This window comes from Pagrus pagrus, assembly GCF_965226575.1.
Source record: "Pagrus pagrus genome assembly, chromosome: 5".
Lineage (NCBI taxonomy): Eukaryota > Metazoa > Chordata > Actinopteri > Spariformes > Sparidae > Pagrus > Pagrus pagrus.
The window spans coordinates 16,403,671-16,416,121 of NC_140189.1; the positions used below are offsets into that span (position 1 = coordinate 16,403,671).

A 12,451-nucleotide genomic window follows, 5' to 3' on the forward strand; every position below is an offset into this window, starting at 1 on the left:
CCATCAAGGCGTACTTAAGAAGTCAGCTCGAAACATTCAAAAGTCAGCTGGTGACAGCACTCTCAACCAAAGTATTACAAAAATAGATTATTATTACGGACTATTATGTTAGTCACTAGAACGAAAAGCCTGACATGTGTAAGTACATAACCACAGTCCATTCATTTTGTTACACCTCACAACCACTTCCACCACCTCCTTATGCACTTTTAATCCCTGCCTTCCTTTTCTTAATGACAGCTTCCAATGTCCTAATGGTTGTTATTTGCAATCCTGATGGTTCATGTTGAGTTTACTTCCCGTTTTCATAAAGAAGTCAACTAATGCTCAAGTTCAATATTAAGGTTTGCCTGCATGTGCTCTTTCTACATCTTGCTCTACCTACTCTCTTCAATGTGTGTGTGTGTGTGTGTGTGTGTGTGTGTGTGTGTGTGTGTGTGTGTGTGTGTGTGTGTGTGTGTGTGTGTGTGTGTGTGTGTATGTGTGGTTGTAGTACTGGCCACAGCATGCACTGAATATTATCCACCTTGGCCAGACTCACTGCACCGGCTGGTGTTGATCTGATTCAGCTAGTACACACACATTGGAGAAAACATCTGTTTGGAACTAAACACACAGACATGAATACAGCGCGCACACTCACTTGGAGGCACACGGACACACACAAACACACACACTGGTGCACATCCATTTACACACCTACGCTCACTCACAACGCCCACCGCACTTGCACACACATAAACACTATCTGGAAATGGCATTGAGCATCTGTTTGGACAGCGCTAGCACATTCAGTTTTTGTGAAACACTGGCAAGAGCCATGCATTGGCCATGAGAAGCTGTTCCACTGCAGCAGTGTGACCGGGTGACCGAGCAGCCGTCCAGTTGTCTGCCAGCCTCATCCACACACACACACACACACACACACACACACACACACACACACACACACACACACACACACACACTTTAATGTACACACGTACACACACTTTCAACCGCAGACACTGCAATGCATATTCAGTGCCGTCCCCTCCCCCCTGACACCACCACTCTCTTTTCCCAAGTCACCCATAAAATGCTCATGCTTTTAGTAGGATTCTGAAGCATTTTAAGAAGCTATTTATTTAACAGCATGATTATCTAACCAGTGTTAGGGTGATCTATCTAGCAAAGTGATTGGGAGCGCCATTAACGCCCTCTCCTCCGGCACAGGTGGCAGCTGTTCAGAGGACAAAAAATGGGAAAGAAAAGACTACAATTTGATGTATCTGTGATATTTTCCATATGTACACATCGCAATCCCTGCCACAGTCTGACAGCATATAAATGAACCTTTAGCGCAAGGAGAAAGTGGTCAATCAAACGTGCTATGATGAGCACCAGTGGGCACGCGCACAACATCCTTTCAAAAACAAAATGCCAAAAATAAACAGTGCCTAGCTTGAATGTTGTGGGCCTTGGGATAATTCCATGGATTGTAAATATGAAGGTGATGTCTTACGCCAATCTGTCATGTCTCATCTTAACTGATGCATCTCTTCAGGGAGAGCCAGTTTAGCATTTAGCATGTACATACATCACATCAATGTCACTTGACAGAAGCGCCCCATTTGTATTGCTGACAGCTTGGTTGGGGCCAAGGTGTGTGGATCTGTTTGTGTGTGCGTGTGTGTGTGTGTACGTGTGTGTGTGAATGTGTGTGTGGTGGGGGTTTGAGTGCATGCAGAGAAAAAGGAGAGCGAGAGAGGAAGACAGTGACAGAAACACAGGAAAATAATAAATAGAAAGAGAGAGAGAGAGGCAGAGAGAGTTTAGCTGAGGCCGGGAGGAGTCTTCAGTTATTTACATATGCAGATTCTGGTCACCCCAGATCCCTACCCTCATCACGAGAAACCAATTAAAACTCTCTTCATTTAATGTTTACCTTAATTAACCGTAACAATTAATGGCTGTCCAAAGTCCTATTGTGGCTTTTTCAATTAAAGCTGCGTGTGACGAGGTTGCAATCCAATACTATCAATCACACGGACAATTCTCCAGCGACTAAAGAAGTCCATCCCAGTGAAATTAGCTCATGTATCATTTCATTTCGTCACTTTAAAAGTTATTTTTCTCATTTGTTGTATATGTGGACAGTTTGTACTGTGCACTTGCATGTCAGTGTGTTCATGGGCATGTGTGTGCGTAGGTGTCCAGCCATCCAACCAGCAGTGCTCGTACTGGTCAGCAGATTGTTGGGTGAGACCCAGTGGACCATTAGCTGTCCGAAGCTGCCAGGGCTGAGAGCTGATAATGACAGGTGGTGTACACACCCTGGAGGTCTGACAGGCTCAGGGCACAGTGCCATGTAACAACAGCCTTTACTACTGGCACCATGGCTGTGATGGCAGCCTTTAACACTGGCACTGGCGCAGCTATGGCAGAAGTGTCGCTGGCAGTAACACGACGGCTGCGACGGAGGAACAGCTATTACTACATGCAGTTAAACTAAAATGGCAGCGATTGTTAATGGTGGGGAAACCACTGCGCTGTCATAACTATCACTCATCCTCCTGGTAAATGCATCTGAATCCCTATGCGGGCTCAGGTGACAATTCTGATTATCAGAATAACAATGAACCTGTAGGTTCGTTATTCAGCCTTTTTTCATTCAGCGACAGGTCGCATTCATCCACACTGAGGACGGTATTGTGCCGGATGTAACGGTCCTGATGTGCTTACTTTTCCTTTCCTTTCTCCATCATTGTTCAAATACACTTTTAGCTGCCCATTTATCGAAGCTGGCGTCTTTTCTTTATGCCTCCATGGCCACATCTCAGGTCGAAACTTCTTATTTTTAAGAAATTTCCTTGTCATTCCAGCTGTCTTGTGGCTGCATTTTCCACCACAGACCCCTCGCACAAACTAAACACTAAACAGCATGAGCGTGTGTGGGCATCTGAGTGTGTGTCCATACAGTACCGGCACCTTTGTGTCCTCCGCCCCCTCTCAGCCCTTCTCCCCCAGTGCAGAACACTCTGATTTGCACTAATCTCTCGGTACACTCTCAGGCTATTGTTCCCTTCTGCTGTGAGCTTATTCATGTGCCACTCACCATGCCTCTCCTCTCATTTTAATACTCCAACAGCGCTGGGAACTGAAAACAGTTTTAAGCCCGCTTATTCTGCTGTTTATTAAAAAAAATCGGCTTGCCTCTCACCCTCTCTGCTGTGTAGGTGTTCGTGGAATCGTGCTGGATGTGACCGCTTATTAAAATGGCAAGTAGAGGCCGGACTCTGTGATGTTTCCATCATGCAGTTTATGTACACAGACAGCCTGTAGGCAGCCGGTGGACAGCGCAAGATGAAAGCTACCGCTGATGTTCTGATTTGATGACTGTTGCCATGGCAGCGAGATGAGGATGGAGGAGGGGCGTAAGCATTCACAGAGAGACAGAACAGAAAAATTATCTCTTTCTCTCTCACACACACACACACACACAATAAAACATCCCTAACCCCCCATCAAACAGTAGTACAGTCCGGTTGGTCTTTCTTTGGATCAGTGAACTGTAAAGGTCCATCATTAGGACAACATGGTGGGGTCTGATGTTCTGACAGCTTGTCAAGAGCAGAAGCATGGCTAACTACGTGATGAGACTGCTATTAAAGAGACTAAAACCACACAACTGCACTGTTGCTACAATGAGGCACCTGGCGGATTCATGGTAGCTCTTCAGCCTCTGCGGGATGGCTGAGCGGCCGGTTCAATAAAAACGGTTTCTGGCTCCAGCGGACGTGTTTATAGCGTTTCCTCTGGCCAAGCGCAGCACCAGGGTTAAGTTGATCATCTCTCACTCTGGTAAAATAGCCAGGGGAGTCCGTGTACCACTAGATCAACTCTACAACTTAAAGACCCTAAACGTTACAGCTCAGATGATCGATATGGCACTGAGCAATGTTCTTTACGAGCTAATAGACAAATCCATTCCTGCAAACCCCCTTGGGCCTTGGGAAGGCAAGAAGGAAGTTAGAGAGCAGGGCTTCTTTGCCTGGTGTTGCCTCTTAGACCTCTTGCTCGCACACGCACACACACAAGCACACAAGGGAGGTGAGAGGAGACACTCGGATGCAGCTTGTGTGCCTGTCCAGGTCCATATGTGTGGTCGTATTGGCACATCTGCGGATGTCTCTATTTCTGAGGGTATTGTTGTTTCCTGATTCCTCTGAGGTTATCACAGCTGCAGAGCTGCCAAAAGGAGATTTGTGTCTTCTGACATCAGAAGGAGCAGAAACATGTAAAACCCATTTCATTCACAACGCTTAAATGCTCCCATCTGACACTGTTGAGTAAGGGAGCTCACATGAAACATTTGTAATTCCCTCACTATCTAATTAAAAGTCCAGATTGCCTAATAAATGTCAGAATTGCATCATAAAGTGGAGAAGTCCTGAAATTCGGATTCCCATCTGAAATCTAAATCTAATTCTGTGTAACACCTGTTGCTATTTCACCAGGTTCCATCAGTTCGTCTAAATAGCGATCCAAACGCAGTGAAGGCACATATCGAATGACTGCTAGATAAAATTAATACAGGTATTAAAGCCAAACCACGCCATGATTTTCTGATCCTGCGCAGTGTCTTTACTTGCCAGCGAGCCTCTCTGTCTTCCTATCTTCTCCGTGCCCTCCCTTTGTCTTTCTCTGTGCCGTATGCTTGCTCATTAAACCGTAAGGTCAGTGTTTCACTACACTCTACCACCCTTTGTTTCCACGCCCTTGCTAACCTTCTGCCACACTTACTTGAACACAACTTGGCCAAACTTGACTGCAAAACTTTGGCACATCATTATAAAAATAATGGACCATGTTTATAAAGGATACGAAGGCCCTCTGTGACATTGCGTAGTCCCCCAGGCCCTCAAACAACCTAGTTTATAGCCGGGATGTAACATTTATGTTTAAGGTAACATTCATGCTTGTCTAATTTCAAGGCAAGGACAACAGCTACACTGTGAAAAAAAAAATATTTTAAATGACTTTATTTGAAGGTCTAATGGCAGCAATCTATTTTGGGGCAATATGCCTCATTTAGTGTTGGTTAGTATAGACCTGGCAGGCATCGACTCTACCCTTTCACAGTGTAACTTTTACACTCTCACAGCGGAGAGCACTCGTTTTGCTTTTTCTACATGTATTGCACAAGCACTTTATAAGAAATGTCAGTGAGTGAGGATAGATGTGAAAAAAGCCTTCTGGAACCTTTCTGTAGCAATTACGGCACATTTTGAATTAGCAATAAGAGTGCAATGTATCTGGAAAACATTGCACAGAAATAATTTGAGACTGAGAAACGAGACTGTTATCCCCTCATGTACTGTATACTTTTTAATTTCATTATTTTCATCATCACACTATCTGAGACAAAAATCAGTATGTTTCAATTACCCAGAGCTGTTTGTGATGTCTTCAAATGACTTGTGTAGTCCAATCAACACTCCAAGTCCCAAATGTACGATTCACAAAAGATATGAAAAAGTGAAAAGCAGCAAAGTTTGAAGTTTGAAAAAGCAAAACCTAGTTAACTGTTGGCAGTTCTGCCACCCATCTTGGATCATTCCACGGTTGAAAAATTAATATTTTACACATGAACAAATGAATCAATACTTGGAAGAAATTTAGTTTGAAAATGTGCTCAAAATGAATTCAAGAGGCACAAGCTGTCAAGTGTAAATAAATTCATGCTTGATGACAATTAACAAGGAAGGGACTTGCTTTTCTCTTCAAATTGCTTTGTCTCTGTCGAGTGTTAAATCACATGATCTCCGGGTTTTAATATTCATATAGCAACACGATGCCATGAAATATTCATCTACTATCAGCCTGCCTAACAGAGATAATACCACATAAATACTTAACACTAATGCACATATCATTTATTTGTTTTATTTATATGGTGTTTTATGCCATTGTGTCCTGTTTGTTGGACCCTAGCATTGGCGCAGTGTCACCGCCCAGTCAGATCAGCTGATGTGGCCTAACATGTCTTGATGCAGAGGGATTACATCCATACTGAAGCGTGTTTTTCAGTATTACGGCTTTCATAAGGCTTGATTGCTAACTCGGGGACTCTAAATGTTTGAGGCAATTTGAAAACCCATCTTCTTCAAACCATTATCTGCAGTGTATGGCGGAAATGGAACACTCAAACCTTTCTAGTGTATTAATTTAGCGCTGCGATCAGACAGTTATAAGGGAGTTGTCAAGTTTTTAAAAAATAATGGACATCCTGCGGCCAGTCAGAATCAAGAGCTTACTCAGGCCATGGTAATTACACAGATATTTGCATTTTAGCACAGAACGTTATCTGCCATAATGAGTGATAGAGCCTTTCATTGGACTGCTGTTTGCATTTGCCTTGCAACCCTTTTTGCTCGGACGACAATGTATGAGAAGTGCACCGATGTTAAACCAGGAGGCCGTCTGCTATGTGCCAATGTGTCAATCCCCAAAGTGGAGGAAAAGAAGATAAGCGAAAAAGATAGACAAAAGCCTAGAGTAAATCTGCAACTGATTAAACTAATGAAAAGTGGTCAATTAATTAGCATCTCATTGTAAGACAGTGTTGTAACCCAGATAATAAAGCTAATGTAGTTTTTTTTTAATTATTCCACACTGCAGTAATTCAGAGGACTGACACCGAATCTATCTGCTCTCTCTCTCATCAGCCCTCCTCCTCTCTTTCTCAAAGCTTTTATTCCAGCAATCAATTTTTCAATTCAGTTTCAGCAATTCATTCTGTTTCAATGCAATTGAAATGAAAAATGAAATGAAAGATTTTCATATTGATCACAGGAATAGTTCATTATTAAAGGAGACATATTATGCAAATTTTCAGGTTCATACTTTTATTTTCGGTTACTACGAGAATAGGTTTATATTCTTTAACGCTCATAAACACATCAGTTTTCTCATACTCTCCAGTGCAGCAGCTCTGTATTCCTCCGAGAATGAAACGTTCCGTTTTAGCTCCTGTCTCTTTAAGGTCCCCCCTCCTGAATAACCAGTCTGCTCTGATTGGTCAGCTCACACATGCCTAACCCACACCGCTAACAGCAACAGAGCAGCCGTGCTAAATTAGCTCTCATGTGCCAAATTAGCCGCTTGGCATAAATTATGCAAATGTATGACATGGTTACCAAGTGTGATGTGGCGGAACTACTGACGAGGCGTTTCAGGAGCAGTGTTTTCTTTGGGAGAGAGGAGCTTCTGTTGGTGTGGACCGTTTTTTCCTTCCAAGATCTTTTACATGCACCAGATGTAAAAATATGCTTCTTTGCTTTCATTGTGAGAGTTAATCAATATTACTTTTGCACAGGTGACACAACCAGCCAGGCTCTAGCCATAGTTAAAAAATACTAGGATAGTATCGGGGCCGATATTCAGGATCGATACCGATTATCAGTATTGATGTTTTTTATGTCCGATTGCTGATACAATAAATTGATTTTAAAATGCACTACTTTGGCTCTGATGCAGCATCCTTTGTCTGCAGTCACTCGATGTCAACAACACTGTCTGATTGGTTACATATCATGAGTAATAACCTGCTAACAATGAATAATTTGAATCTGCAAAGTAACTGATACTCAAGTAAAGTAGCTAAAAATGGTACTTACATACAGTACTTGAGTACATTGTAGTAAGTTACTTTCCATCATTGGTTATTCTTAATGTTGACACTAAGATTTTAATTTTAACTGCAAATGTATGGGTTCCAAATATCAGTTATTGGTCTCCTGATTACAATAATCAGTATTGGTATCGACCATTAAATCCCTAAAAAATAGGGACAGTAACCTCTCTAAAGCTCATTTATACACACAACACAACAAGTTTACTTTTACATGTTATGTTTGTGTACTGTGTACTTACAAACAAGAATTAGCTGGTAAAGCTAGCTTGTTTCTCCCTTTCTCCTTGTTTTAGATTAATGAGCTAATTGCCGCCTAGCTCCTGCACCATACAGACAGATGGACAGACAAGAGAGTGGTATCGATCCTCTTATCTAATTCTTGCCAAAGCGCATACGTTTATTCCTCCACTTGTATCCACTATATGTCATGTAGTTCTTTTATCTTTTTTGCTCTTTTTTTATGTTTGGGTCTGTTTTTATCGAGGCCCCTGCGCCACAATCAGTTCTTATTGCCAAAAATAAAATGATTTTTCAGACAGTTTAGGTGAGGCCCAGGTCCATAAAGTAATGGTTGTCCAAATTTGGTTTAGGGGAACGTGACTGATTTCCACAGAGCCCTGACCTCCTCCACATTCCACACCTTTGTAAAGAACAGGAAGGCTGAATGCAAGCCGACCTCACTGAAATGATCTTTTGTGTGAATGGGAGCAAATCCCCGCAGCAAGCAGGTTCAAAGCCTCCTGAAAGCTTTCCCTACATAGACTCATATTATTGCACATGCTTTTGAATTGTCATGCAGATGCACGATTGTCCACATACTTTTGTCCATGGAGTTAAAGTGATGTGTGTGTGTGTGTGTGTCAGCAGTAAACTCAAGCTGAACTACATTTTGTCTTTCTACTGCCAATCTCCTCTGCTCTAACGGTGCACTGTCGTCAGTTCAGGGTGTTGATGTTTTCCGGAGTTTGTCAGCAGGTCTGACTGGTGCTCGAGAATGCCTACAGCCTTCCTCTGGGGAGGTGTCACAGTTGGACATGCACCCCCCGCCACCCCATCACAGACACTCACACACACGCACATGAAAGAGAATAAAGACAGACATCTGTACAGACGTGGCTCAACACACAAACCAAATCTGCTTTCTGCTTTACTCTTTCTTAATCTGTCCCTCCCTCCCTTTATTTTTCTCACACTCAAATCCACACACACACACAAACACACACACTGACTAAATTGACTTGTCAGCTTCAATCAGACCAGGAACAAAAGGATTCCTGCCAGTTTGAAGCTGACATCATTAATGGGTTTGGGAGGGGGCGAGCTCTGAAGACAAAGGGAGAGCAAGGTCGGGCCGACTTAAAATGCACTTTCATTTTGGCAGGGACGTTAGTTTTTTGATTTCAGCCCCTTTACGCCGACGTCTTTTAGCGAGTGGCTCTAACTTTCATTATCACTGGGAACAGAGGGGCGTGTGAGACTTTGTTGTGCTGATGGAGAGAAATGTGACATCCATAATGCATTTCCTATTAGAGGATGCCACGCATGGACACACCTGGCCACGTGTCAGAGAGAGATGGACAGGAAGAGGATGAGAATAAATGGGGTGTTGGCGGTGGAGAGGGAGAAAGAGGTTGCCAAGTAAATTATACCAATGCGAGTGAAGACAGGGAGAGCTGCGAGGGGTGATGCTTGAGCGAAAGGAAGAACATGTTCTTGAGAGAGATTGTGTCGGGGTTTGGAGAGCCATAGAACGTACTGTACAGCTCTTCGTGTGACACATGAAATCTGCACATAAACCAGCTTTCCTGGTGCATTGTAGCAGAAAAGCCAAATGCTTTGAACATTCAAATCCTTTCCTCTCACTTCTGCGACTTCATCCATCCTCATTTTGCTTCTGTTTCCTCTGCCGCATGCCCATCTGCCTCTCCACTTTTTGCAGCTTTCATTCTGACCCTGGATAAAGATGGAGTCCCTCATCTCAAATGGTAATAACTTTGGTCCATATGCACACAGCCATCACAAATTGATTACTGTGTAATGCCGCAAGCACTCCCTCCCTCTCCCTCTCTCTCTCTCTCTGACTCTCACGCTCGCTTCTTCCATCTTGTGATTTTGCATGAGGCTGAATCCATGTCCAATCCGTCCGTCATTAAACGGCACCCCTGGGTGCAACCCGAACGTAAACAAGCACATCCCAAAGCCTTTTTCGCATGATCCCTCTCCTCCCCTGACTGAGCCCTCTCCTTCTCCCACCATCTTTGTCTAACACTCACTTGAAACCAGCTTCTCCTTCACCTGTTTTACCCTCAACCACTCATTCCCTTTTATTCTCATTCTAATTATACCATTACATTACCATTTCTATTCTCTCATTAGCATTTTTGCTCTCCCTGTCTCGTATTCTTCCCCTCTCTCATTCTCCTTTTTTCACCCTCTCTCGCTTCCTCTATCACCCTTCCTCTTCCCAGCCGCTGAATGCGTTCCACCTTTTTTGCGGCACATAAACAGACAGTGCCCTTGGGGATGGGTTGGAGAGCTCTGTCTTTGTTTGTGTGCACCTCTAACTAACTCTCCATCTGCGGGGAGCCAAGCCAAGCCCAGCAGTGCAAGACAGATAGCTGGCACCCTCCCAGACTCTTCTCTAGTTGGCCCCATATCTTCACCCCCGCCTCTCAACTTCTTCCTTCCTCCCAGGCTGTAGTTCTCTCACAGAGGAGGGTGTCAGCTGCCCTCAGGCAGCCAGTCAGGTGCTATAGATGTCCGACCTGACAATTCCTTTTCCTCGAAGCTTTAAACCGAAATCTGCCCTAGCTTCCGATGGATATTCAATCCTTCCCGAGCCGTGTGCTGTGGATGTTCATCGCCAGACTATTCTCGGGCTCCATCCCCAGTCAACCTCAGGTTCACCTCCCATACAAGCTCACTTCAGAGAGCAAATAACCAATAGCACAGTTTCTGTATTTAGTCACATCAAAGAGCTTTCAAAGAGAGAGGAACTTAAGCATTAGCATTAGTTCAAAAACTGAGACTTTCAATCATGTAAATGCCCAAGGCTGTAACTTAAAACTTGAAAAGAGTTATAATTTGTATGTTGTTTTTCTTTGCATTAGTTGGTGGAAACTTTCTCCACTTAATAATATAAGACTGCAAGGATGTAATGTGAAATGCAGTCAGAGTGAAGAAATGCACAAGCGGCCTGCCTTCTACACACACGCACACAAATGAATCATCAAAGGTGCACTATTATCCGCTTAGCTGAAATTGTGTCTCCTCTGGGTATTTTGCATACTGATGGACAAAGAAGAATATTAGACTCACCATTGTCAGGCTCCGACTTCCTGTCGTGCTCCGTGTCAGTGAGAGAGAGGGCAGAGTTGGCGCGGCTCGTGAGGCACGAGCTCTGCTCCGACTTCAGGCCGCGCATCCACATGTGCTGCAGGCCGTGATTCGGAGACGGGTCCACCTCCGGCTCTGTGTCCACGTCCGAGCTGACCCCCAGAGAGTAGCCGCGGCTGTGGATGTGAGCGGCCGGTCCGGAGCACAGCGCTTCCTCCTCCTCCTCCTGATGCTGCTGCTGCTGCTGCTGTTGTTGCTGCTGTTGGTGGATGTGGTAGTCTGGGCTCCTCATCTGCCCAGCCTTACAGAAGTCTAATTCTAGAGGAGGAGAGACATGCAGATTGAGATCATATAGACTTAGGAGCTGTAAATCCTCTAATACCGGCATGTGTTTTTATTTGCTTCAGCAACTAAGCTGACCAGGTGTTTGTCAGAGACAGGCATTTACAAGCCAAACACCGAACACTTCCCAAATTATGTCAAGAGACAGGCTGTTATTTGAGCAAGCATTTATTAAGTTTCGCAGCGCAAGTCCACATCAAAATGCCACCCTCGATTTTTCTTAACCATTTGCAGTGGAGCTATATCCTGTTCGGGCTGCCTGATGTGTGTTATCGAGCTCGAGATGTATTGAACTGCTGCTCAAACAGAGCACTGATCTCATCTATATTCTCCTTGGTGGGGTGAAGAGATCAGATAAAGATCAAACCTTATTAATATTGACTCAGACTGAGGGAAAAATTGAGCCTCATATGCTTTCAGGTATTAGAACGCCCTCCAATCCGAGGCATCAACCTGTTATCTGAGAACATCAGATATACTGTGTTAGTCCTCTGGTTACACTTCAATTCAATTCAATTCAATTGAGCTCCACTTTTTTTTTTCTGCAGAGGCAGTTGAGTAAATTTTCTCCCTCACCACCTGACTTCTCTGTTTAGAATGTACGAGTGGAAGTGAAGGGAGCTGATGGAATAAATTGAAATCTATACAGACACCACTGTAGCCTGGAACTATACAGATCTCACTGAGGAGAAAAAGAAGACTTCCTCTCCTCACTTAGTGCAGTTAATATGTGTGTTAGGTCAGGTCCTTTGAACACAAACCGCAGTGTTTCAATAAAAGCCACAGTCCTGTTGACCACTCCATTGACCAGCGATGTGTCCTGCTGTGCCTGTTTGATGGGGTCAAGACCAACTGCAGCTCACACACTGTTCTGCTGGAATTAAACCGGTGCAAGATTGGTCAGCACCATACACCACTGTTTAGCTCAAATTGGCTGCAAGAGGGCAATTCAGGAGCAAATAGGCTATTTCCCCATAGCAACAAACATGAATTGACTGTACGCTGAAAAGCAGAGAGGAGATTTTGGAGTGATTAGAGGGAAAACATTGTTTTTTTGAATAACAGCCCATTTCCTGCCATTATTGTCAGCCACTA

At 43.9% G+C, this 12,451-nt stretch overlaps 1 protein-coding gene across 2 annotated transcripts in view; it reads right to left on the bottom strand.

Annotated features, from left to right (window-relative positions):
• Nucleotides 1–12,451, bottom strand: part of tenm1 (teneurin transmembrane protein 1) — a 192,607-nt gene that overhangs the window by 161,892 nt on the left and 18,264 nt on the right. For both annotated transcript variants that reach the window (XM_084353147.1, XM_084353148.1), the window contains one exon: nucleotides 10,997–11,332. In XM_084353147.1, coding sequence (XP_084209273.1) covers nucleotides 10,997–11,332 — 336 coding nt within the window. The remainder of the gene's footprint in view (nucleotides 1–10,996; nucleotides 11,333–12,451) is intronic.